This window comes from Cyrtonyx montezumae, unplaced genomic scaffold (genome assembly GCF_038088225.1).
Source record: "Cyrtonyx montezumae isolate F1298 unplaced genomic scaffold, pur_monq_1.0 scaffold_5, whole genome shotgun sequence".
Lineage (NCBI taxonomy): Eukaryota > Metazoa > Chordata > Aves > Galliformes > Odontophoridae > Cyrtonyx > Cyrtonyx montezumae.
The window spans coordinates 4,925,169-4,950,395 of NW_027072056.1; the positions used below are offsets into that span (position 1 = coordinate 4,925,169).

Here is a 25,227-nt window from a genome sequence, read left to right on the forward strand (position 1 = left end):
AATTATTCAACCAAGCAGCCTGCAAAGGTCTGGAATAAGGAGGAAGAGTAGCAACAGAAGTATAAGCTGATGAAGTTGCCTGCTAGGAACAACCTGTCAGGTCTCAAAGAGAGGCAAACTTACTGCAGACAGCTTTGTCCACAGTCTGTCCCCATGTGCTCCAGGGCAGCCTTGGCTCCAGTTCTCAGAAACGCCAGCTCACACGCCAGGTCCCTCCGCTCAGCTCTGCAGGGAAAAGACATTGTGCAAAGTCAACACATCTCTTTGCTTTTCCACACCTTTCTCTGTCAGCTGTGTCAGCCAAACACCCATACAGCACAAGGCAGTCCCTTCCCCTCATAACCTTGTTGCAGCTTCTGAAGAAAAATATAGTTCAGTTTCATACAAAGGCTCCAACAGGTGTAGCCACTGCTGCAGGCTGTAACTGACACAGTACTTTTGTGTGCAACATGGATACTTTCCCATAAGGAAACAAGCCTCTGTAACATGTCAACAACAGACATCTTTCCACAGTAAAGACACCAGAGTATTTCCTAAGGAAAGAGTAACAGTCCCACACAGTTTTGTACTGGAAGCTTGGAAGGAAGGGCCACAATTACCAGCAGTTCACCTCCGCTGATCCTGTCAGGCCCTGTCTCTGGAGAGGACACAAGACACAGCATCTCTTCTCTGCCCTGGGTCATGTCAAAAGGGAACAGAATCAGCAAATACTGCTATGCATAGGCAAAAAAAAAGGCTACTCACAATTAATTAAAACTGATTATATCTCCAAAACAGCACTTTGTCTTAGATACTTACCAATTTTTTTACAAGCTGGAGTTCTTCATGATTCAGAATTATTTAACATGTAAGAGTGAGAACATGGAACATCTCTAAGACAACAAAGATACAAAGGCTCACATGCATGAGAAACCCACCACCTTCAGAAACACAGTAAAGCACACGTTTTTCTTCAAAACTTTATTTCAATTTAAATTATGGGGCCAGCCAGATTCTTTTGGATAAGAAACGCATTTTCCTCAGGAGAAATGAAATGCTACCACGGAAGTAGAATTACAATTGTGTACATCTCTTATTTAAAAAGAAAAAAAAAAAAGCACAAAATCAAAAACCGCTCACATAATTAAATAAGTTTTAGTAATAACCTTAAAGCCTTCAAGCAGATAACAAACCACTTCCAGAACAAGAGTTGGGTTGTTTTTTAATACGAAGAACACGTCAAATGAGATTTAATTTAAACACAACTTCTTCCCAAAAGCCAACATTCACATGTTTTCACATATTAAAGAAGTTACCTTAGCCATTACTTCCAAGACCTAATATAGAGTAACCTATATCCCAGTCCAAATGTTTTCACATCTTTACATATATAAATCTTCAGCACTTCTACATTTTTCTAAAGAGGAAACCTTGTGGTAACTTGGCAAATAACGTTTTCTTCCACTCAGCTACAATAAACCAAGAAAATAATAATCTGTTAGTGCTGAACTACAATACCATCTTGTGGCCAATCCTGCCTGCCTGTGTAAGCAATCACGAGGAAGAGTCAGCTCTTTTTCCTTCCAGTAGGCAAAATGAATTTGTTTGCAAAGGACGCATTAAGGACCTGAAAAACGCCAATTAAAATGTTAAGAGCAATTTTAAACTACTGGGTGAAAACACTCAGTCTTCTGGAGCTATCCAACTTCCCTTGTGAAGGCTTTCAAATTGGCTTAAATGTCACTTACGAGTTTCATCTTGCTGACTGCAAAATATTTTAATTAGGAAGAGGACAGGAAGCAACAAACATTTTCTATAGCATTCTCAATCAGATTCAGCCATGCAGAATTTGAACTTTCAGACTCCAATCCATACGCTTGGTTGGTTGTGATCTTAGCATTACTATATGATGGATAAATACAACTTTAATAACATTGTTTAGCTATATTTAGTAGATTCCTTTTGTACGGTCACAGTAACAAAAACATGGTGCAAAATCAGTTGGTTTTTTGTTTTTTATAAATACTGATAGTTTGCAGCATTAAAGAACAAAATCAACAAAGGAAAATCATTTCGTTACTCTAGGACATCTACATCATTATGTTTCTTGAAGTCAGAGGGAATGAAATCATTCACTTGCACAACTACATACTGAGTTAACTACTGTAAGAAAGGAACGATGCACTGCAGGCTCCCCAGAAGTAAGAGGAATCCGTATTAATTTAGCATCCTGTTTGCCATCTGCAGAGCTGGTGAGCACAATGCTAGTTTAATCGAATAAGGCCAATATTACCCAGAGAGAATCTAGCAGAAAGGGTTCCAGTTCTCTACGTCAGCTTACCCTAACTGATGGCACCCCATTAGATAAGTGAGTACAAAGAATTTGTTGGTGGTTTTTTTCTTTTAATGCTGCAGTACTTACGATCGTTAAATCAGCATTTCCATGTGATCTGAAGTATTCAATTACATATGAGCATTCATTTTGCCAAACTCAATATTAGGTAATAGTTACAGACTAATACAATAACATTCCTCTGCTGTACAAATTAAATCATATTTTAAAGAAATGAGCAGCCTAGGAGTTATATACAAAAGAAACCAGCAAGCATCGTTGAAATGAAACGCAAAATGTCACTGCTAGGTCTACTGTCTGAAATACCTTTAAAGCAAAATGAACAAAACCCCTTAGAACATATTTCCAAGTGTACAAGTCAATTCTCAGAAAAATCAAATCATGTCCAGAAAATCTAGAAAGCAGTGAAAGGCATATATACATTTTCCTTATGAACTTTGAGATTTCACTCTTTCAAAAGTTGCTAAGTTTCAATATCAGTTTATTTGCAAGACAACTGTTTATCCCAATAAGCTCACATCTTAGATACATTTCCCCTTTGATTACAAATAAAGCACTGCACAATTTTTTTTTGTTTTTAAATCAAGGCATATAATCTTATACTATGGTGCCAGGTATGCACAGGTCACGTTGTGCTCGTATCTCAAACAAGGTAAGTGCAAACATACAGATTTATTCAGATTTGCAAGCATGCAACCTTTTACTTAACTACATTAATACCTTCTTTCCTAAACCAAACTATTATCTATATGTTTGCGTTCATGAACCTAGAATCTTTCTTTTCAGGGCTCATAAAACAAGCAGTGTCTTTGAATTCTGAAATGACACAAATATCAAGAAAGTCCACATTGTGCAAGAAAGCAGCAGCTATGTTTTTCAACTTGGACTAAAAAAGAAAAAAGAAAAACAAAAACCGTTCACTGAACAGCAGATTAGCAGTAATGTTCCTCATGAATCGATAAGAGTGCCTGATGCTGAATATCTAACAGCAACTGCTGAATTTGGGTTTAATATTATAGGGGTTTACTGGAGATTAAGCTTCTTGCTGTGCTGGTCTCTTCAAATCCCTGATCTGTTTAACTAAATAGGTCTTCTCATCATTAAATTGTTCGTCCTCGGTCCTGTCATTCTGAAACTTGCTGAGGAACTCAATGAGTTTGGTCTGGTTCTTTAGAAGGATGTCTAATATAGGCTGTGTCTTGTTAGGATTGGCTACAAACACCTGCAAGAAAATAAATGGCATTCAGTGTAACAGTAGGAAACAGGAGGCTAAGATAAAAAACAAACCTAGCCAACAAAATAGAGATAACAATAACTTAAAGTGATGTCTTAATTATTCCATATTCCAAAATGTACACTGAAAATAAAATGGAACAAAACTTTCATTTTAAAACTGCTCTGTTAATTTTCTTGAATAAGAACAGAAATCAAACCCTAGTACTGAAGTAAAGTCAGACTGTGGGAGTTACTAGACACAATACTGTCTGCAGAATCCAGTTCAGACATTCCACAGTTAAATTCCGTGGCAAACGCATCATTCCATATTATATACAACATCAGATGGGTATATTAAAGTTCACTGAAAACTCTGATTCCCCAAGCTGTTTCTCTGAGCTCTTTGTTATTTGCCTGTATGCTGCAAAGTCAGAACCTATCTTTTTTAACACACAAACATTTAGGCTTTGAAATGTAGCTGCATTGATTACAACATCGCTATGCTTTATAGTGCCACACAGCATGATGGAAACACTTCTGAACTACAAGATAATTCATGCTTCCCTAAAAGAATGGATCCCTCCTTATCCTGCTGCACTGTGTGCCCGCTTGTTTTCAAACTTACCTTAAACACGTGAAAGGCCTCAAACTGAATGTTACGACTCTTGTCTCGTAGAAGGTTCATCATTAGTTTGAGATTCTCAGGTTTACTGATGTATTTTGTCATAATAGTGAAGTTGTGTCTGTCCAATAATAATTCACCAAGAAGCTAGAAGCCAAAAACAAGGGGAAAGGTTTTTAAACACTTTAATTATATACTTTCTAACACGCTGAGAAACCAACACCGCTCTGTAAAAGCGGAAAAATTTGAACTCAAACATCCTTTTTCTCAACATGCAACTGCAAAATCTCCTTTTACTCTCCTTTTGTCATGAAATGGAACTGAAATTAAAGAAAAAAAATCTTTCTGATGCCTTTTTTCCCCACCAACTTCACTATATTTTTCATTTTAAAAAAAGCTATGCAACAACTTGAAGAATTCAGCAAGGAAAGGGAGTTAGTAATTCAAATGAGAAATCTGTACTATTTTTGCTACCTCTTTTGTCCAGAAAGAGTGCAAAACCAAGGTGGAAACCTCAGAAGATTTTATACACATATTTCCTACCTCCTAAGAACATATGCCAACAATTGAAGCACCATAAAGCTCAGTGAAGTACACAGAACCTCTTACTGTGAGGAGAACTGCTGCAGGAACAATACCATATCACCCCGAAGTACCACCCCTGCTACAAATTGGCATATACATATATATATAGTATTTATATTCAATATTTCTGACTAACTTGAATGTAAAATCAGCATTGCACTAATTATGTCACATGAGTCCCTTTTAATTTATTAATAATCAAATAATTATTTAGTAATTTAAAAAAACAACAGAAATAAACTCTCCCATACAGTCACTTCTGCATGGAGAAAGAAATGACTTGCTGTGTGATGGACACTGAATAATGGCAGACTGGACTATAGGAAACTAAATGATCTCAAGAGGCAAGTAAAAAATAAAATTAAATATTACCCAAAGCAGTTGCTTGTTGTTTCATTTAGTCAACCCATCTTGAAATTAATGGCACTCCCTAACTTTGCACTGAAGTACATAAAACTGCCTTACCTTAAGTGACTGTCTCTTTGTCACATAGTTTTCTGAATGAAGTAACTTCTCATATTCACTGAAGAACTAAACACAGAACAAACAGAATGGTTAAGACTTTTTCAAGTACTACAAGTCCTCTTATTCCAAGTTACTATAAAAACTGGAGGAGGTGGAAATCTGCAAACAAAAACATAAGCAAAATCTGAAATCTCAGTAGTTTCTTGAGTCACTACTGTATATGCTTTAAGAAAAAAGTTTAGATTGCAGTGTGTTAGAGGCAGTTATGTCACTGTTTGTTAAACTACAGCAGATCCTGGTTCTGAACACTGCTTATTAATTTCAGGAGTCCCAGGAGAGGGACAAGGACTATCTGGTAATGTTTGGTTGACACAGGTACACACAAGGAAATAGATTGGGAAAGGGTTCCCTCTAGTGGAAAAAACACATTCTCACTGAATTTTTGCCTCAGCCTCTCATTTTTATTTTTCGTGTCCAAAGGCAAAGTCTTAACACTAATTTTATCACTTTGGCAGAAATGACTGCTTCCATTTGGTTTAATATTTTACATAAATTTCAAAAGGACAAGCACATAGGGAAAGATAACACAGATTCTTCTTATTTGGTGACATACAGCATCACAAAATTCTCAATAATAAAATGTATTTGCTCACCCTATCGTAATGTTGTTCCAAGAATTCTGCACTTAGCAACTTGTGTCTTGTAAGTAAATCCTGTAAGAACACAAAAACAGTACTTTTACTGCAACAGTTACATGTTACAAGTACGATCTGAATAAACTGTAGGTTCATAAGACTTGTGCATTCCTAAGGGCCTTGGCATCAGTTAGAAAAAGATTGCTGTGTTTTATATTAATTCACTTAAGCCTGTGGAATTAGCACTGAGAATGACATTCACGAATCAAAGCAACACTCACTCTCTTCACAGAACTACACACAACTAAGTCCAACTATTTGACACTGATAAATATTATGATTATAGTCCTATGACAATTTTTGTTTTCTTCGGAGTATTTTTGGGGGACTGGTTTTAGTTTTGATTTGTTTTAGGACAACAAAGAACTACTCCCTAAGAACCAGCATCAAATACACTCCACGCAGCTTGCATGGCTGGAACCAGATTAAAGTCCCCTGGCATGAAGGTAGGTATGTTCTGTGTTAGGGGATGGTAGTTAATATATAGTTTTAAGAAGTTATTGGGAACAGAGCACACATATTTGAAGGAATGTCTCACATTCTGAGAAATACAGGATGAACAGTGTTCAGCATTTGCACCACACCAGTATGTTTTTTACCTCTCCCTCTGTACACTCATTTTGCTCAAGAGTATACATCTGAGTTTACATGGTGGAAACAGAACTACAGAAATTACCTAAACACAGAATGGAAGTTACCTTGAATGTGGCAAATGCATCTGAAGCAATGTCAAATGTTGACATTTCCACATATCTGAAGAAATCATAGAATTGTTCTGACCACAAGATTATTTTAGCCAGCGGTTCATGTCTGATGCATTCCCTAAGCATTATTCCACAATTTAGAGCAATTTCTGGAGATTCGTACCTGTTTAAAAAAGACAACAACAACAAAAAAAATACAGGTTCTTTATAAGCACTTCCAAAATGTTGCACTGCCAATTACAATTTTCTGTGCTACTGCATAAACAAAAATTCAAAGAATTAGAGATACTTGTTTCAGTATTAAATTTCACTTTGAAATACTTACCTGAAGTACTACTGAAATCACTGCCTCTTTATTGCCAAGTTATTATCAATACAAATTACTTTATAAAAATGAGAAGACTAAAATTAATTTTGAGCATGAAGAAAATATATTTGTTTGTTTTTTCCACGTTGGTGCAATTGCAGACATCTGGGAAAGCTGTATGGTTACACCCAACAGTTTACATAAGATTATCCTTAGTATATTTGATGCTAAACAGTTAACAAAACTGGATGTAAATTCATGGCCACTCTTTCATGAAACCAGCTCTCAGCATCACTTTACGCATACATACTTCCAGCTTGAGCTGTTAGCAGTGTCCCCTGACTTTGAGGATACTGGTGAACACTGCTCTCTGCACCTGAGTCTTTACTATCCCAAGCAGAGTATCTGCAGCTTCTGACAAGAATCTTCTGGAACTTGACCATCAAAGAATTATAGAAACTTTATGGTTGGAAAAGACCAGTAAGATCATCAAGTCCAACCATCAACCCATCACCACCATGCCCATTGCTGTTTTGATGAAAATGATGAAGCTGCCAGAGATAGCTTCATTTAGATATTCTCTCCAAACTTTCTTGGCAGGCTTTCCTGCTCATATACAAGCTACAGTGTTCTCTCAGCTTATCTAAGCATACACCAACAGCAGCTGCCCAAATTTCACAACAGACTAAGATCCATCTGATAGAAATAGACCTCAGTGCTTGCTACTAGCAGCTACTAGCTTGGTGTTCCCAAGCACACCAGTAGCAAGAAATCGGATGAACGTGGGCCTGCCTTCCTGATACTAACCTCAGCAAGTTGCAAAATAAGCTATCCCGATCCACAGAGAAGTTGTGGCTATCCTTACATGCCTGCTTCTGGAACACTTGAAGTCTCTTATACAACTTTTCCCCTCCCACCCAAAAAAGGCCTTGGTCCCAAGTTCATCAGAAGCTGATTTCAATTTACCAGCATACTTCTGGAGCAACACATGATTGTGTGCACTAAGCACTAATTAAATCACCATACAAAACCATTTGCTTATGAATCAATTTTCACATTAAATGTTGTGATACTTTCCTACTTAACTTGTCATGAAGACTTACTACTGGACTTTCTGTAACTTACCATAGAGCTTAAATTTGCATAAATTGGACTCAGATAGATACCAGATGTAACACTGCAGTCATTAAAGCTAATTAAATGCTCATTTCAAACATCCTGACTTATGAATACGTTTCAACAATCCCTCTGAAGAGTGACAACACAGTATAAAAATTAGGACAACTGTGCTGCAGCACTCATTCAGTCACATTTCAATGAGAGCACACTGAGAAAGTAGCTCCATCTCTCTGCATCTCAAATTCAGCTTCATTTTAAATTGCTTTGAAGAAGTCCTGAATCAGTATTCTCTTTCATATGCCACAATTAACAGTTGTTTGCCCTTCTGCCATCTAAATCTTGCTTCTTCCTGGAATCATGTTTGTATAGCACAGGAAAAAACAAAAATCAAAGCACCTCTGGCACCACACATCTTACACAGTGTTAAAATAAAATTGCCTCGTGTATCATGTATGAGGCAGGCTTCACTCTGAACTCAGTTAGCATTTCCAGCTACCACTATGAAGTAGGAAGAAGGAAAGGGAAAAGTAAAATAATGCCTTCTGTCTAAATGTTAAAAATATGTTTGATTATCCTCATATCTCTGGGCTACCATCATAATGCAGGCAAATGTCTCACTGAAATGCATGTCCCCTTCCTTTATCACCTATTATCCCACCAAGAGGAATAAGTGCTTCCCAGCTGCAGCCCATGGAAGCTTACTGAAGTAACCCTTCCCAGCAGCTTTAACACAGAAGATAAACTGAATACTTGAAAGAACATTTCAAGAACAGGTTTTTGTGTTTTATTTTGTTCTTTACACACTGATGAACTTCTCTGTGCTACAACCGGGATACCAATTTTCAGAACTTTGCTTAATAAAGTTAATAGAAATGTGAGCAATTATTATTATTATTTTATTTATTTATTTATACACAGAGAGCACGCTGTCAGTTTTCAAGAAAATCTTATTTTTCCAAGAAACCACTGCAAATACATTTCAGCTCTCACATTTGAGATCCACAACTTCAGGTGTGCAACCACATATTCAGTCTGGTGCTGCTCTCCAACACCCAGCATCAGAAAAACGAAGAGAAGAGAGGAAGAAAGAGTAGCCTGGCATGCAGTGCATACCCTGAGTCATTCTTTGTTTGGTCCTGTGACTACAAGAATATGAATCACTACAAATAACATGCACAAGACAAACTAAGACCAGGGAATAGGACAGCGAGCTGGAAAGGACATTGGTTAAAAGAAAGAAACTAAGAAAGAAAAACTCAAACAAATTCACCACTTTAACTCTAGACAAATGAGTAATTTCAGAAGGAAATAACTTCAACTGGATCATGTAATATACCAAAAGGAGAATGCTGACAATACCCCAGTAAGAATAACTTAGGTTACTATCAGTTCTCAATTTTCAGTCAAACACCAGGCAGAAGTATATTTCTGGTGTTTATTACTCAAATTTTCCTTTCCTTAGGGGAAGTTGCCCTTAGACAAGAACAACAAAATCAAGCATGCTGCAAAGGAATCAAAAAACATTTCAGAACTTGGTGCTTCTTCATGACCATAACATCCTACTTCATCAAAAAGTATATTTATGCCTTACAGCATACATACCCTTTTAGTAGCATGAATAATATATTCTGTTGAGTGCAGATGTATTCAACTGTGGGAGTTCTTGTACCAATTTGCCTTCTGAGGATGTTGTTGAAGATTTGAGCAACATCTTTTTTGCCCTGTCAAAAACACAAGCAGTTAAACACATAGTATTCAAGTCCACTGTTCAAGCAGGAATTACACACTGGCATCTCATGCATTCATACCACTGTTAGTTCTACAGTTCAGACAGCCTCTGTAGTCTGATCTTAGTCAGATTAAATAGTTTATTCTCTTCATGCTCATTTCAAATACTCCAAAGTGCTCTAAACTCTACCGGACAGATGTTCAGGCAGACTGCAGGTTAATTACATGAATAAAGCCAGTTCGGATTTCATCTGACATTCTGTGTAGCTTCAGACTCCAGGACTTGTTTTATTCTTGTTCGTTGGTTATTTTTGCTAATAACATTCTGATTTTTAGCTGTGCTCCTGCCTGCAAGTCTGTGTCCTCAATATTCCATTACCTTCCCCCCTCCCCTTCTCTGGAAAGGCATAATGCCACCATCCGTTGCCTGTAAAGCACTTCTGCCTGCAGTGTTAACATTCTATTTAAAACTGGAACTTCTGAAGGCAAAACAAATAAATAAGAACTACAAAGAGAACTCACCCACTGACCTAAAACACAAGTCTCACATATTTTAACAGATAACGGTAGTATGAATGAGAACAAGATGCTGGAATTCAGCAAATTATATACACAATGTTAGCACCAGGTAGCATAAAAGTAGTTGAAAATATTATCTTGAGTATATATACATTCCTTATTTATTTCTCTGTGGACATGTCAGAACACAGCTAAAGATGCCAAACTGCTATGGACAAAAAGCTGATTATAAACATAAGGAATATCACTCTCATTCACATACATCACTTAATTAACTTGCAATCTGAAATTTCCATAAGGACAACTTCAAGGCTATCCGTTGTCAGATGTAACCCAAAGAAATCCCAGGCAAACCTGTGCTACACCTGGTCTTGCAAATAACGCCATTAAGCAACCCTGCAGGAAGGATTCCTGAATGTCAAACTCATGAAGACCACATGCAAACCACTCCTCTTGACCATCTCTATCTACTCTGTATTATAAATTCCCTGTGTTACATTACCAAATTATCAAGCAAAATTCAGAGTGTGTTTAATTAGCAAGCATTTAAAACACAACAGCAATTATTCAAAACTAGTTCAGTTTTCTAATCAACATAAAGATGACTGTGTAAGGAAAAAGAAACCCCAAATGTTTATAACGAACGTAGGAGGGCTCCAGTTTTACAAATGGCATGTTTGTGAATTACCACCGACCATTTGAGCGACTGTTGTTTTCAGGATATAAGAGTTTGTTTGTAAATGCTTGTTTGCTCAATTACAATTCCATTGCAAGCCAGCCCAAAGCAACACCAGCACTCTTTGTTCTGAAATGAGTAGAGCAGTGTTTGCAGAAACTGCTTTACTCAACCTCCACATAATATAGTCATCAACTCTCATTCACTAACACTGCCAATTTTGCTCTACATCTCACAATTTCCTTTGCATTCGGCAGCAAGAACAGCATTTCCTTATTATTCACCTAAGCAAACTGACAGTGGTACACAGTAATTCCAAGCCTAGTTATTGTTAAGCAGCATACACTGCTAAGTGACCTCATGGCTAACAAGGGCAAACAGGCACCAGCCCTTGTGCCAGTAGTCACGACTGCGAGAGGTGAGAGTACAACTGTGCTAGCATTGTTTTCCCAGTAGGATTCAGACTCCCTCAGGCAAAAGGAGTTTTTGTTTGCATTTCCCCCTCCCCTCCATTAAAAAAAAAAAAAAGAAAAAAAGCAAGAACAAAGAATACAGTTCTACAAGGGATGCCATCTCTCCTGTGGGCACGCTGGCACAGATCAGCGAGGAGATAACCGGAAAGTTCATAACTTTGCTAAGTAGATGGTTTTGTTCACTGCTCTACTTGGAAAGAAAACTCCCAGGTAAAAATATCATTTTAAACAGGCCTTTATACCCAGCAAGGTTCAACAGCCACTGTTTCAGATTACAGGATTATAAAACACTAAATTTCTGCTTCCCTGTCTTTGCGAGTGTTGTTTTTTTAACCATTCTGTTCCACATTCAAACACACTTGAGATAGTTCAGGAGTCCAGTAAATGGTCCCTTCTCTATTAGCTCAGCAACCACCAAAGACATCTTGAAGAAGAGCAGCGTTCTGACAAAAAAAAAGATGGTGTTTCCTTCATCTTTGAATAATTTCAAGCTTTGGAGAGGCAAAGGAAGTACCAAACTAAACTCAATCTTTGAAAAAGCAGCAGGAAATAAAGTTTCTCTCTCTCTCTCTGCAATAGATAAATCATTTCCAATACAGTAAATTCCAAATCACAGAACACATCTGATTGACTTTGTCATAGATGGGAAGCTAGTGCAGGTCTGGAGCACAGGTGTGTTGACATTAATTCAAAGAAAAACAATAGCTGGACAGTCTGCCAGATCCCATCCTTAAAAAGCAGACAAGGCCCAGCCTAGAAAGCAATGCGAATGACTTGGTTCTCTAGGGGAAAAGATAATATCCTTGTGTAACAAAGTAGCAGAAAGTCCAAAGCAGGAAACTACTTGCAATCTTCTTAAGTCCCCTTAGAATAAAATGAATAGCTCTCTTTAATGAGAGCGAGCTTGTACAAATTGTTATCATTCTTCATCAGCAGCAGATAATGAATGTTTCCTTCTATAAAAACTGAGCTGAGTAAACATTAAGCTGATAAGAATCTAGAGGTCAGCAGAATCCAGATGACGTTTCATGATTTCCTTTCCTTGGCAGTTAAAGGTTGTCATATTTCAACATTCTATCTCAACTTTCCCAGGTCTCCTTGCTTACTTAACAACCTGAATGTTTTATGTTTGCTGTAAACATCTGTGTGGGCAGGGGAAAAAAATACAACCATATTACAATTAAACAAATCAGAGGCAGTTATGGGTGGGGTGGAGGGGTGAGAGGAAAAGAACAGGGAAGAAGGCTATTATTTTGGGTATGTCATACTACAATAGGACTTCAAACTGTTCAGTCTGCATCATGAACAACTTGGTTATGAACAATGCTGTCTTAAAGCAATCTTAAGTGGTATGGCCTTTATGGTCAAGGCTGTGGAGTGTGAGACATGGGCTTTGGCTCCTTTCCTAGACAACCACACAATTCATGTGGGACCTCAGGGAAAACAGAAAAATCCAATTGTACTGCAATTTCTTATAACTACATAGGATGATTTCTCTCTATGGAGCTGGGAAACTAAATTATTCTATGTGATGTGGTGACAAATGTCAGACAGAGGTTTGGATAGAGACACATTCGATTATAAGTGTTGCTATTTTGAAGTAATCAATAAAATACCATGGGTTCTTTATATATATAAACAGAAAAAAATAAGAAGAAAGAAAGGTTTCTAAAGAAAGAAAAACTGAAGACTTAGCAAAAGGAACAGCTTTACCTTAAAAATTTAAAACTCTAAAAACGTTACGGCCATTTTCTTTTCCAAGTAATTTAACTTAAGATGAGAATACAGACACAGCTTGTGGCACTGAAGCTTGTGTTCAGTGTGGTATCGGTACAACAATTAAGGTTCGTGCCATAATTTTAACAGAATCAAAGCATCAAGATCAGCAGTGTAACTACTTCATCTTGGAGCAAATTCACTGATTTTGTATTCAATATTTGCTTAATTTTCTAGATGGTTTGGAATATTTAGTTCCCTTTCTCCTGGCTTTGTCCCGGCCAGAAAACAAAAGCTGTAGGTCAAAAGATGTTTTAAACCAACTGAAGTCACAGGAACTCAGATGTATTCATTTTAACATACAATACGTGAAATATCAATTTTCTTACCTCAAAATCAATTAGCTGCAAGTCAGCTACGAGGGTACTAAGGAGACCACTGTTGTACAGCTCCTGAGCAAGCTGTGCCACAGCTTCTGTCTGTGGTTCTTTTTCATTTGTGCCATATAAGATCTCCTTCATGGCGACAAGGTTTTTTGAGACCTCTTCAGTGGCCTGAAGAAAATGGGAGAAAAAAAATAAAGTTAGAACATAGAGAATACCATTTGTCTTTGTAACTGCATACTGTTATTCTTATTAACTGCACACTTCCATGACAGAGGGGGAATAAAATAATCAGGAAATGACAACATGTTAAGAAAACAATAGACAATCTTTCTGCAAATAAAGTTATGTGTTATTAAAAGTAATGAGGCAGAGAGGAGACAAGCAATTTAATTAACAAGTTATCAAAAGCAAAATCTCTTCTTTTTTAGTGCCTTTAAGCTTCCCATTCAAAAAATCTCCAAGAGACTAGCGACAGTATGAGAGGAACCAGACAAAATTTCCATTCTGTAAAACAGAGGTACACAGGATCAGACTGGAAAACACGACAGACGTGTGCTTGTCTAGCAAGCTGCCCAGAGAAACACCTGCACTCCTGCAGATTTTGCCCACAGCCGATCTCCTGGCAAATACCAACCTCACAGTGCAGTAACTATACATGCTCTCCTTTCCAAAGGAAAACCTGAAAGACAGTGTAACCCAATCTTCAGGTTCTCTCAGTATAGAAGAACTAACTGGCAGCCAGACCCAAAAAGAGTGGGCTTTCCAAAGAAAATATTGATTCAGGGGACAAATGGAAGAATCAGACACATCCCAAAAGACATCAGTGAGACTGCTCTCCTTGGGGAACCAGTGCAAGGAGTGCCTGTGGCTCTGTTGGACTGGAGTAACACTTCGCAGTGGAAGCAGATATCTCATAAGTAAAAATAAACAAAATCAGCAGGAACACTTCTAAACATCCACTTCTGAATCTTAAAACACAGTTATCTTGGAGGGGAGAGGGAAGAACTGCTTTAAATATATACATTTGCAGATCTTGGGGATAAAACACTGCAAAATGATCATCATATATAATCAGTTTGGCTGTAATACATTAGCTCTTCACATGCTTAGAAAGCGTGAAAGGTCTGTGAGTGCACTCATTTTTAGTAATTAGATGAATCTGACAACAAGGAATGCATAAACTCTAAAGTATTCATTTGGTAGCACACGGAAAATTAATAAAGGAAAAGAATGAGAACTTTCTGGATCTTAAAAGGGACACGTCAGAAGATTTCTCATCCGCGGGCTATATCTAGAGAGGCTTCAACATGACCCAAGAGCTATTAAAGCTGATGCCATTCCAGCCTTGCTAGGTATGCAAGTAAGGATCCTGTGACCTTTAAGGAGGCTCTGGATCATTTTTTGCTCCTCCACAACTTTCCACTCCATACTGTCTCCATTTTCTCACTAATTCCAGTTGTCTGCTCCTTTATTTAAACTCCAGAGGATATTCTGCAATTATTATGACAGCAAGAAGCAAATGTTCATTTTGACTGCTCAGACTCATGACATCCCCTACAGACACAGACTGAGAAAGCCAGCCTGACACATTATGCAGCACAACTGCATTATTTCCTCCTGAAAATTCAGAAGAAATTCATCTTTACAAGGAAAGGAACGGGAATGTCTGTCGAACATGGAGCTACAGAGGGATCCCCTTGAAGCATTATTACCTCTTTCTGTTTTTGTTGTAGTAAAGAATTCTACTGCAGTTTGTCCCTGCACACCAATCCAGAAAGCAAGATGGGAGAAGAAATGCTAAGGTGTGAAGAGCTGTTTTAATCAGGACAGTGGCAACACTGAGGACGTGCCTGCAGTTAAAAGTGCCATCGCTTGTGTCACTGCTACTTAGGCAAACTATAACTTCTGGATACACACAAATATAGAAATATGACATTTTCTATAAGCACTGTATCAACAACCAATTTTTTTTGATGCTCGGCGTCTGTAGCAGATCCCGTTTCTGTGTTCCCTGCTCTCCTATTCTAAAACTCAAAAGGATTGAAACAAACTCCTACAAACTTCTAGAATGTCTCTCCACTCCACTGCATTCCAAGCACTAGAGCAGATACACAGTGTGCAGAGTTAGCTTCCCCATTTCAGATACTGAATGGAACTTAGTTCATTACACCTGATATTTACTGTAGAATTATATGTTCAAGTCAGGAATTAAGTGAAAAACTCATTTAGAAATTCAAGACAGACAGGAAAAGGCTAGGCTACCTAGCATTGCTTGTAAAGGCTAACTAGCATTGCTTCCTAAGGTACAGATACCAAAATATTGCCAAGCGTGCTGCCTTCTTTTGGAAGAAACAAACAATCTCTATAGAAAATCAAAATGCACAATTATATTCATCAAAACAAACAAACAAAAAGTGGAATCACTAATATACATTCTAAAAAAGCATATAAGCAAGGTATGTTATATATACAGAATATATATTATATGTATATCAATACTGAGAAGGAGCAACCAAGGGGCAGAGTCATAGACAAAAATGCTGTTGTAAGACCATTTAAAATTCAGTGATGTCAGACAACAAACAACATCTGAGGATAAGTCAGACTTCAGAACTAAATAAGGAAGGAAAAGAAACAAAAACCCCTGTGTTTCTATCTTTTTGTCAGTGATAGGAAGGTATTACTTAAAGATAACACTCCACTAAGTCGCTTGTATGATTGTCACACCCGAATCTGAAAATAAGAGAACACCAACAACCTTTGCCCCTTACTCCATCTTGAGCTGTTAATCAAAGCCCCCTGCAGCAGGCAAAGAAGAGTACTTGACCTTTAGTTTTACCTCAAACATGGATTAACAGCACAAATGCTCATAACAGATCTAAAATTTCACTGCTTTGTAAATTTCAGTGTTAGCTCAGTGAATAAAATCTGAATTTACATCTCTGTCATTGCGATGCTATATTATAACCTGATAGGAGAATCAGGTACAATAGCATATTGCATAGCACTCTGTCCACTGCACTGAGCTTGTTAAATTAAGCAAGAGAAACCGTGACTCTCTGAATTTCATTTCAGCCAAAAATCTGTGTTGTTCTGTTGGTTTTTTTTTCCTCTTTTTGTAACAGTCAATCTGCACAAGTTAACAGCGTGGCTGGAACTATTACCAGAAAGCCAATCTGAAGTTGCCATGAGCAGGTTAACCCAAGGTCAGAGGGTAGGGAAGAACAAGTCTATTACATGAGTAAATGTTTACCTTCAAGACAGTGACTGTGTGCCACAAATTAAATGAAATGGTAGCATAATAATAAATGCTAGTGTAAGCCAAAGAAGAGGAAGAGATGAGAATAAAATACTAACTGATGTAAAAGCTCATGAGCAGGTCCCACTAATATGAAAAGATTCTCCCTTCAGCCCATTTCTGGAGAAGAAAAAAGAAAGCAAGGGAAGGAAAACTAACAGTGTATATGTTGTTCATTTTTCGGATATAAAGCACTTGTCTTTTCAGCTTTCTGGTTACCCTTCCAATATAATAAAAGATGGCCATCTATTGCCTTTATCCTAAGTAACAAACTGCAGTCAGCAGTCACTGAGCCATGGCACTGGAGGCACTGTCAGCCCTGAGACACAGCCTGGCTTCTGCAGGCACTTCAAATCTCATTTCCTAAGTATGTACTGCAAACCTAAACAGTGTTTCAAAAGGACCTGGAGAATTACCTGGTTAATTTTTCTCCTGTATGTGTCCCATTCAAAAACATACAGATTAACATGCAACTAGAATTCACTTCTCAAGCTTCAGATTTCTATTTATAAAGCAAATTTTGCAGTTATTACAGGGTAGAATGTTTCTTAATTGCATAAAATGCACCATGACCACTACTGTTGTTCCACATCTTTTTCTTCAAATAATCCAAGGTATTCAAAACTCTAATTAACTACAGCTTTAATTTCTCGGGAAAATTGTTAATTCTTTATTTTTCTTTACAAATCTATATTTTCAAGCATGCTTGGAAACTGTCAGAGTGCATCCTCTGCAAAACAGAATAGCAATGAGTTGCTACTGCATGGTAGGAACTACCCTAGACTGCATATTAAAAGCAAACCACTGTCATGCTGCAGCAGAAAAGTGCTGGTTTGTCTTTGGAAGCTCAGTCAGACATAATGTATAAAACAATACAATGAACTTCATTTTGTGGAAGAAATAATTAATTTTGAAACGTTCAGGTCACTTCAACATATGCTGAAGTATTCATAGTCCTGCTCATATACAGAATGGAAATTCCGTAGGGCCAAGAGTAATAAAGATATGCAACTGTGTATATACTTCAGAAACAATGTAGTCTAGGACAAAACAAATGAAAGTAACACCTGAACGGGCGTTCTCACCACAGAAGGCCCAATGCACTGCTTCAGCAGCACAGTACTGGGCCCTGAAAGCTCACTGCTGTTATCTGACTGGCTACAAAAGCTCTAACAGACTGGGTAGGAAGTGGGCATGAATTCAAGATGTTCAATCAGACCTCTGAAGATATGACCGGCTTCTAATATAATGAAAAGCTTTCCCTGTCAAACTAGCAAACTATCTAACAACCGGAGATAAACTGCTACAACTACAGTCACCTTCACAGAGGTCTTGGCATGCCAACGAAAGAATAATTTCCTGAAGAACCCACGTAAGGACACACAGGACCAGGCACTGTGAAAATTCAGATCTACCAGCTGATCTCCTTTGTGAATAATGAGGATGACAAAGGCCAGCACCACCCGCCTCAGCCTCATGATTGTCAGTATTTAACCCTTATCACATCTAACCTGGTGAATTTGTCTGTCTTTCCTGCTTTGTGCACAATGCATTGCCTGTTACAATACAGGATGAAACCCCACAGACTTAAGTACATTATTTCTTGTCAAAGATGGCTCATAAATGAGGTATTTAAAGAAGATAGAGGCATGGGATTAAAGACCAGCAAGAAGCCAGTAGTATGTAATAATCTGCAGTTAAAGCATCAAGAACAAGGCATGTAATACAGAGCACAGCTATGCACAAAGGAATGAAGCTGGCCTGTTTCCTATTAGATGTCTACACAAAAAGACGACAAAAGAGCACAGTCTCCAACATCAAGCTACATCTCTGGGAATTAAGAGTGAAGTTGATATGAAGAAGGCAGCGCCAAGTCTCATTCACACATTCCTCAGAATGCACCTTCCCCTCCTCGCATGGCACATGTCTTTAATAGAGAAAAAAAAAGCAGCAGCTATGAAAACCCTCCCAGCTTTTGTGCTAACACTGCCATGAACTAGGAAAAAGAACAGAACAAGACAAGAGCGTGCATTCTGCGCTAGCAAAACAGAAAAGCATCTAGGAAAAACCACTGTGGTACACTGCAGGAGATCTGGAACACATCACATCCTGGCACTGGTGCAGAAGATGCTGATCCTACAGAGTATCAGGATAAAGATGGCTATACAGTTAAGATCCAGATTCTCTTACACTTTCAGCAGTAGTGCCAAATGTGGATGAAACAATGCAGAGAGGCCGGCCACACTGTGCTCAGAAATATCAGTGAGCATGGAAAAGTTTATGACTAACTCCTGTGCTTGACTCTGTAAGGATGCCAAGAATGGCATTAACAAAACAGTTACTGCTAGGAGAGGATTCAAGGGGCTATGATATCACAGCCTGCTTCAAAAGCTGGTGGATTTAAGGAGGGGGGAGGTTATTCTCTTGCTTGTTTCAGTTTGAGGGGTTTTCGTTTGTTTGTTTTTAATTTAAGAAGCGTTGGTGTTTACATCCCAGTACTGATATTGAAAGAAAAACTTGGTCTGAACTGTAAATAACCCCTGTTAGGATGAGTCAGTAGGTAGGAAGCAGCTGCACACAGCCTGAATCTGCAGATAATTTTTAATGAAGCTCTCAAGATTACCTGTCGAGAAGTAAATGACTGTTGCAAGGCAGAGATCCTGAAAGATGGGTACAGATCCAGAAGTAGCAAACCACCCTATTTAAAAGGACAATGCAGCAGTACAGGGAATTTATACCTTGCCATCCTCTTACGGGCTGAAGAAAAATCCCACAGGAAAGAGAGAGGGCACAAGAATATCACAGTATATTCTTCTGATAGCCACAGGGACTCAAAGCCACTTGGTTTTGTTAACAGAGGCACTCTGCTCTGTGACCACTTGCACAGCCAAGCACAGAAGTACAGTAAAGCTGCGACGATAGATTTTTTTTTTTGTCTTCCATTTAATTGCTGTTTAGCAAATTAAAAGTCCCAACCATACCTTTTCTGCCTTCTTGTCAGATATATCCTGCTTTTCTAGAACTGCCATACTTTCCTTCAGGTTCTTCACTATGTCTGCAGGAGACTTGTGGGATTTGCCAAAGGGGAACGGCATGATTGCGAGCCACCAGGTCAACCTTCTACAGCTCCTGCTTCACCTGGAAAAGGAGGGGGAAAAAAGCATATCATAAATAGAATTATGAGGTCACTGTAACAATGTGCATGAAGAGAATACAGTAAAGGCACTCATATACAGAATAACCACCCTTGACAGTTAAACTAGAGCTTGCCATTGCAAATATGCATGCTAACTGTGCTTCTAATTCTTTTAAAGCACGAAGTACAGATACTAACAATTCACATTAAAATAATTACCTTATTTTACAGGAATAAATTGAAGAGTACATTAATTACATCCAAAGCCACATACAGTTCAAAAGCCCCACATGGGCAAGACCAACACGGATAAGTTACTATAATCAATGCCATCAAGCAGAATGCAATTTTACATTAGATTTTTGACACAAGGCATTGTGCCTCAGCTGCACTGCAATGACTGTCCAGGTACATGCTTTTATCCATACTCACTCCACAACAAAAGCAAAGCTGACAGCAAGGCTTACTTAGTGCAGGAGCTAAGAGCTTGATGCAGGTGAGCCAGCAGACAGCAGCTCATACCTAGGTCATAACACTTGCTATGCCCTGACTTTCTTGTGCCAGTACTGCTGTAATTTCATGCTGAAATACAGTCTCTCCCTGACTCGTTTCATGGGAAGCCAACTTTGTCATCAGTAGCGAGGGCTTAAATAAGGCACACACAAACATGAAAACTAAATATCTAATCTGCCCTTTTCAAACTCACAGTAGAAATTTCCCTTCACAAAAATACTTGGCTTCCGCAACCAAATACGTTTGTTCCTCTGTATATTTACATATATATATAAAATATTCACCTCTGTGTACAAAACAGAGGAATATTATTAGTATAAATGAGCATACAAAAGCTTTTGTTACTAAACACGTATGCCTCCACTTTTACGACAATAAAAATTTCTTACAAACGAACTGCATAGAAGAATACACTTTCAGAACTCTAATCTAGATAGTGAAGAACAGGAAATCCTGCATTCAAAATGCTGCCAGCACTGCAAGGGCTGGACACAAAATGCAGAGCTGACAGAGCACAGATTACTGTCACTACAAAGAAGGGATATTATCCTGAAAGGAGTAAGTCCTGCACTCAGACAACGCCAGTGAGGTTATTAATGAGCCAATCACAACCTTAAAGTTTCTTATCTAAGACCAAGTACTTTGATCCTTGATTAAAACATTGGCTCACATGCTGTGAACTTTATTAAACCCGATCTGATCCAATCACATTACACAACAACTAAAAATATTGATTTTACGCTCTTTTTGAGTTATTCTGATTTTTAACACAAAACAATTTGGGCTGGTCCGAGGACAACAGTTAAACGATGAAGGACAGAAGTAACCCAATCCTTGGCCAAGAAAGTGTCCATAACAACATGCACCAGGAAAGCAGCTACACAGATGTTGCCTTCAGCGTTTCACACCTGTCACTGACCTATCACAGCTGACAAAAAGTGTGAGGTCGTTTTTTAAATCAGAATACTTTCAGATGAAAGGAAAAAACTAACAGCATGAAGGGAGCTGAGAGATCCATCACCCCCTACTTCCAGTCTCTTCCAAATTGCAGATACCTTCTGTGCTCTCTGCAGTAACAAGAGGTTGAAAAAATGAAACTACAAACACCAAACGGATTCCCTAGGAGATATAAACCAACCACACATCACTCCTTAGGCAAGGGGATTTTATGCCTCAACTTTATCACATTTGAATGGAAGAACAGGGGAAAAAAAAGCCACAGAAATTCAAGCATTTCTCTGAGAGAATAAAAATATGGGAAAACAAAATTAAGAGTACTACAGCAGCACACAAAGAGAATAAGCAGAGCACAGGAAAATGTCTGTCCACATTCATTTCTTGGTCACAACTACGTTACTTCTAATCTAAAAGATGATATGACAACAGACATAACATGCAAAGAGCAACAGCAAATAACTTCTTAAGATCTGCCCAGTGTCTAGGCTTGCAGAACGGGACTTCCCTCCAGAGACTGCTCATCTGCTTCTCCAAATTAAAAATAGTCCAGCAACAACTTATGAAACGTGCCAGCATCTGCATAAATCATGTGCACAAGTCATAAACAACTTTATCTACTAGCAGATCTATTAGAAGATAATCAATTAATAACAGCATATATTTATACTAAGCATTGTTCCCAAATCAGGTACATCTCTGAACGAATTTCTCATAAGCAATTTAGAAAAGAAGGAGAGGAAGAAGGCAATCCACACACTGCATTACCAAAGGTGGTATTTTGCTCCAAGGTGTTTCACTGATTGTAGATAATGGAATAAACATTATTGCTATTGCACTTGTATTACCAGAGGGAATGCAGCAGCACTGTCAGGAACAACCTTTGAGGCCTCAAGACTGAAGATCCCACCAACCCTGGAGCAAAGCTGTACTGACAGAGCTGTGCCCATCCTGCCAAGAAAAGCTGAGCAGCCCCTTGTCTCGCAGAGATGTGCTTAACGTGGCTCTGAGAACACACACCAACTGTTCTCTCCTCAGCCTAGCAAAGCCACACCAACACCCTACAACAACAGCACCCTGCAACAATAGACAATGCCAACATCTGTGTGAGATCGGAAAGAGCTGCCACCACCTGCATCTGCAAAGTGGAAAAAAAGGAAACAACATCAACTGACATTTTCTGTGAATAATTGAGGAACAGACCTTACATCGTGTCAAATAGCAATTGTTTCACATTCCCAGCAACTGGATTTCTTGTGAATTCATTGCAAAGTTTTAATTGTAGCTTTACAAAGGGAGCCCAGAAGCTGCAGCAAGTCCATGGGTGGCTTGGTGCTCTGCCAGGCTCCCTCACTTTCCCTCACCTTACCGGAGAGCTCCTGTCTTCAGCCCTTTGTTGGAAGGAGCCCTGGGCAGGATTTTACACATCAGACTCCTTAGGCATGCCTTTCCATTTTACCAATATTCAAGCATGACAAAGCCAACAAAAAGAGGGTCCTCAATGTTGTGCTCACATACAGAAACCTTACAGGACTCACAAACCCAATGGGGCTGTCCAACAGCAGCACAGCACGCAGCCAACACAGAGCCACAGCTGCACCAGCACATCTGGGCCTCTGGGGCACCAGGGGACAACAGCCCCCCTGCTCCACCAGAACAGGAATTGCAGCTCCACCACGCAGGAGGATCCATGAGCAGTTTGCTTTACATGCTGTTATTGACCACGCAACCAATTTAAATCCAATTTCACATACTCCATATAAAAAACATTATTCTATTATTCTTTTGAAACTAAGCAGGTAATGCTTAAATACATTTGTTTCTCTGCAAGGACAACCCTGCTCCAAGAAGCTGCTGCAGGAGTAAATACAGGAGCATGATGAGCAAAACCTCTCTTTTAATCAATTTTAATTCTGTAAAAAAAATAGATGCAGTAGCCCAGAGTCTCCTCTCTTTCAGTTGGGATTGTTCTCTCGTGTGGAGGGCTGAGAAAGTGCTGCCCATATAACAGTACAAGTGTTACACTACAAGCCATGGTTACCCGGCAGTGGGAAGCTCTGGTTTTGCTTTAAATGAAGCGTGCTGTAAGGAACGTGCACTCCTGTTTCTAATTATGTTCCTTGCTAGGCTGTGGAGCCCAGAACTGCACGGCACACTGCAGGAGAGGCCACACCAATACCTCTGCAGACCAGCTGGCCACACCGTGCTTATTGCATCCTAACATGCATGCTGCCCTCTTGGCTTTTCGGCCAATGCTACTTGAGCATTGTACAGAAAAATCTCCTTGCCCGTGTTGTGAAACAGCCAAGTACAATAGCCTTAATTTCTTGTTTTATTTTAGGCCTCACAGTATTACATGGTATTACTCTTGCTTCCCTTAAACTAGACTGCTGTACATTAAGTGTCTAGACAGAGCCTGCTGCTTTGTTCACACGAGGAGAGTTTGGGTGACTGCTTTTATTAAGCTCCTAATGAGGAGGGAGGAGCAAAAAGCCCCTTCAGCCCCTTGTGGCTGCACAGGCCCTCTGAAAACACACATCCAGCATCCAGGTGGTATTCAGTAAGAGCAAGAAAACCATGAAGGTCTAACAGAACTTTAATGGCCAACCACTTGGGTTCCCAAGGCAAAGGAGTCCATGTAACCAGGGGAGGCTCCACTCCCGCCCTGTGCCTTCCCCTGCTCATACAGCAGTGCTATCAGCACACAGGGATGGTCTTCAACAAATACAATTACATAAGTTAACCCATTTGCAAAGTAAAAAAAACAGCGAGGGCCACCCTGTGATTAACAAGTCACCAACCCACTACTGACAAAACTTGCTGCCTCTTACTGAAGAGAGGTATGATTGTACTACCAGTCTGATGGAGTAGGAGCACGTCTGTCCCTGTCGAACTGAATTATCCCAAGAACTTGTTCTTTTGTCGTGTACCTCCTGGATTAAGGAGCTCAGTAAGCCAATACAAAAAACACCACTGCTGTAGATCAGTTCTCATCTTGCCTTATTGTTAGTTCACCACTCTGAAGGCTGGTTGGAATAACAAGAACAGAAATAGAGAGAAATTATGCATTTTTAAAAGCACAGCTTCACTCAGACATTCCCAGTGATCAGAGGGAGCCTGACAGCCATTGCTTTGATCCAGGAACCAGTTTTTATGCAAGCTGACATACTCTTCAGGAAAAAGTACTTCAGAACTTCAAAGACAGAAGCCTTCCCGCACAGGATGACCGAACGTTACCACTTATTTTATCGAGTATCCGTAGCAACATCCTCAGCATCCTCCCTGCAGCTTCTGCACAGGCAGGCAGCGCCCAGTGCCAGCCCACAGCCCAGCACCGCCAGCTGCCAGGCATGGCACGGCCCCAGAACTGCTGCACCACTCCCAGCTGCACAACAGCAGTTGGCCAAGGGCACTACACATCATTCGGATATGATTTAAATTGGGTACTCACATTCACCATTAAGACCACTTCCGTGTCTTTTATTTCCTGCTGCTTGCTGTGTCTTTCCATATCCTGGATCTGGATAAGCACTCTCCACAAGATAAGCAGTTTTCTAGAGCCCAAGCACTGCACCTAAATCATTTCTCAGATCTTTTTCTGATGAGCTAACCAAACTGGAGCGTGAGCATCTCTCACCCAAACACATCTTCATTGCATAACCTGTTAATATAAAACATAGGCAACACCTCCCTAACACATGCAGGAAGTGGGACTGATGGATCACATCAGCCACTCTTCCAACTACTTTGGAACTCCAGAATGAACTATTTAGTACAACCATGG

The 25,227-nt window shown here is 39.1% G+C and overlaps 1 protein-coding gene across 2 annotated transcripts in view; it reads right to left on the bottom strand.

The window, feature by feature from the left end:
• Nucleotides 1-959: 959 nt before the first annotated feature.
• Nucleotides 960-25,227, bottom strand: part of CAB39 (calcium binding protein 39) — a 34,736-nt gene continuing 10,468 nt past the window's right edge. Inside the window, exons 1-9 of one of the 2 annotated variants that reach the window (XM_065748496.1) lie at nucleotides 22,292-22,314; nucleotides 19,822-19,978; nucleotides 13,546-13,710; nucleotides 9,647-9,765; nucleotides 6,613-6,781; nucleotides 5,873-5,932; nucleotides 5,220-5,285; nucleotides 4,173-4,316; nucleotides 960-3,554 (exon numbers count right to left, since the gene is read on the bottom strand). In XM_065748496.1, coding sequence (XP_065604568.1) covers nucleotides 3,366-3,554; nucleotides 4,173-4,316; nucleotides 5,220-5,285; nucleotides 5,873-5,932; nucleotides 6,613-6,781; nucleotides 9,647-9,765; nucleotides 13,546-13,710; nucleotides 19,822-19,935 — 1,026 coding nt within the window. In that variant the 5' untranslated portion in view covers nucleotides 19,936-19,978; nucleotides 22,292-22,314 and the 3' untranslated portion in view covers nucleotides 960-3,365. Of the gene's footprint in view, nucleotides 3,555-4,172; nucleotides 4,317-5,219; nucleotides 5,286-5,872; nucleotides 5,933-6,612; nucleotides 6,782-9,646; nucleotides 9,766-13,545; nucleotides 13,711-19,821; nucleotides 19,979-22,291; nucleotides 22,315-25,227 lie in introns of those variants that run through there. The other variant, XM_065748495.1, reaches the window with a different exon arrangement.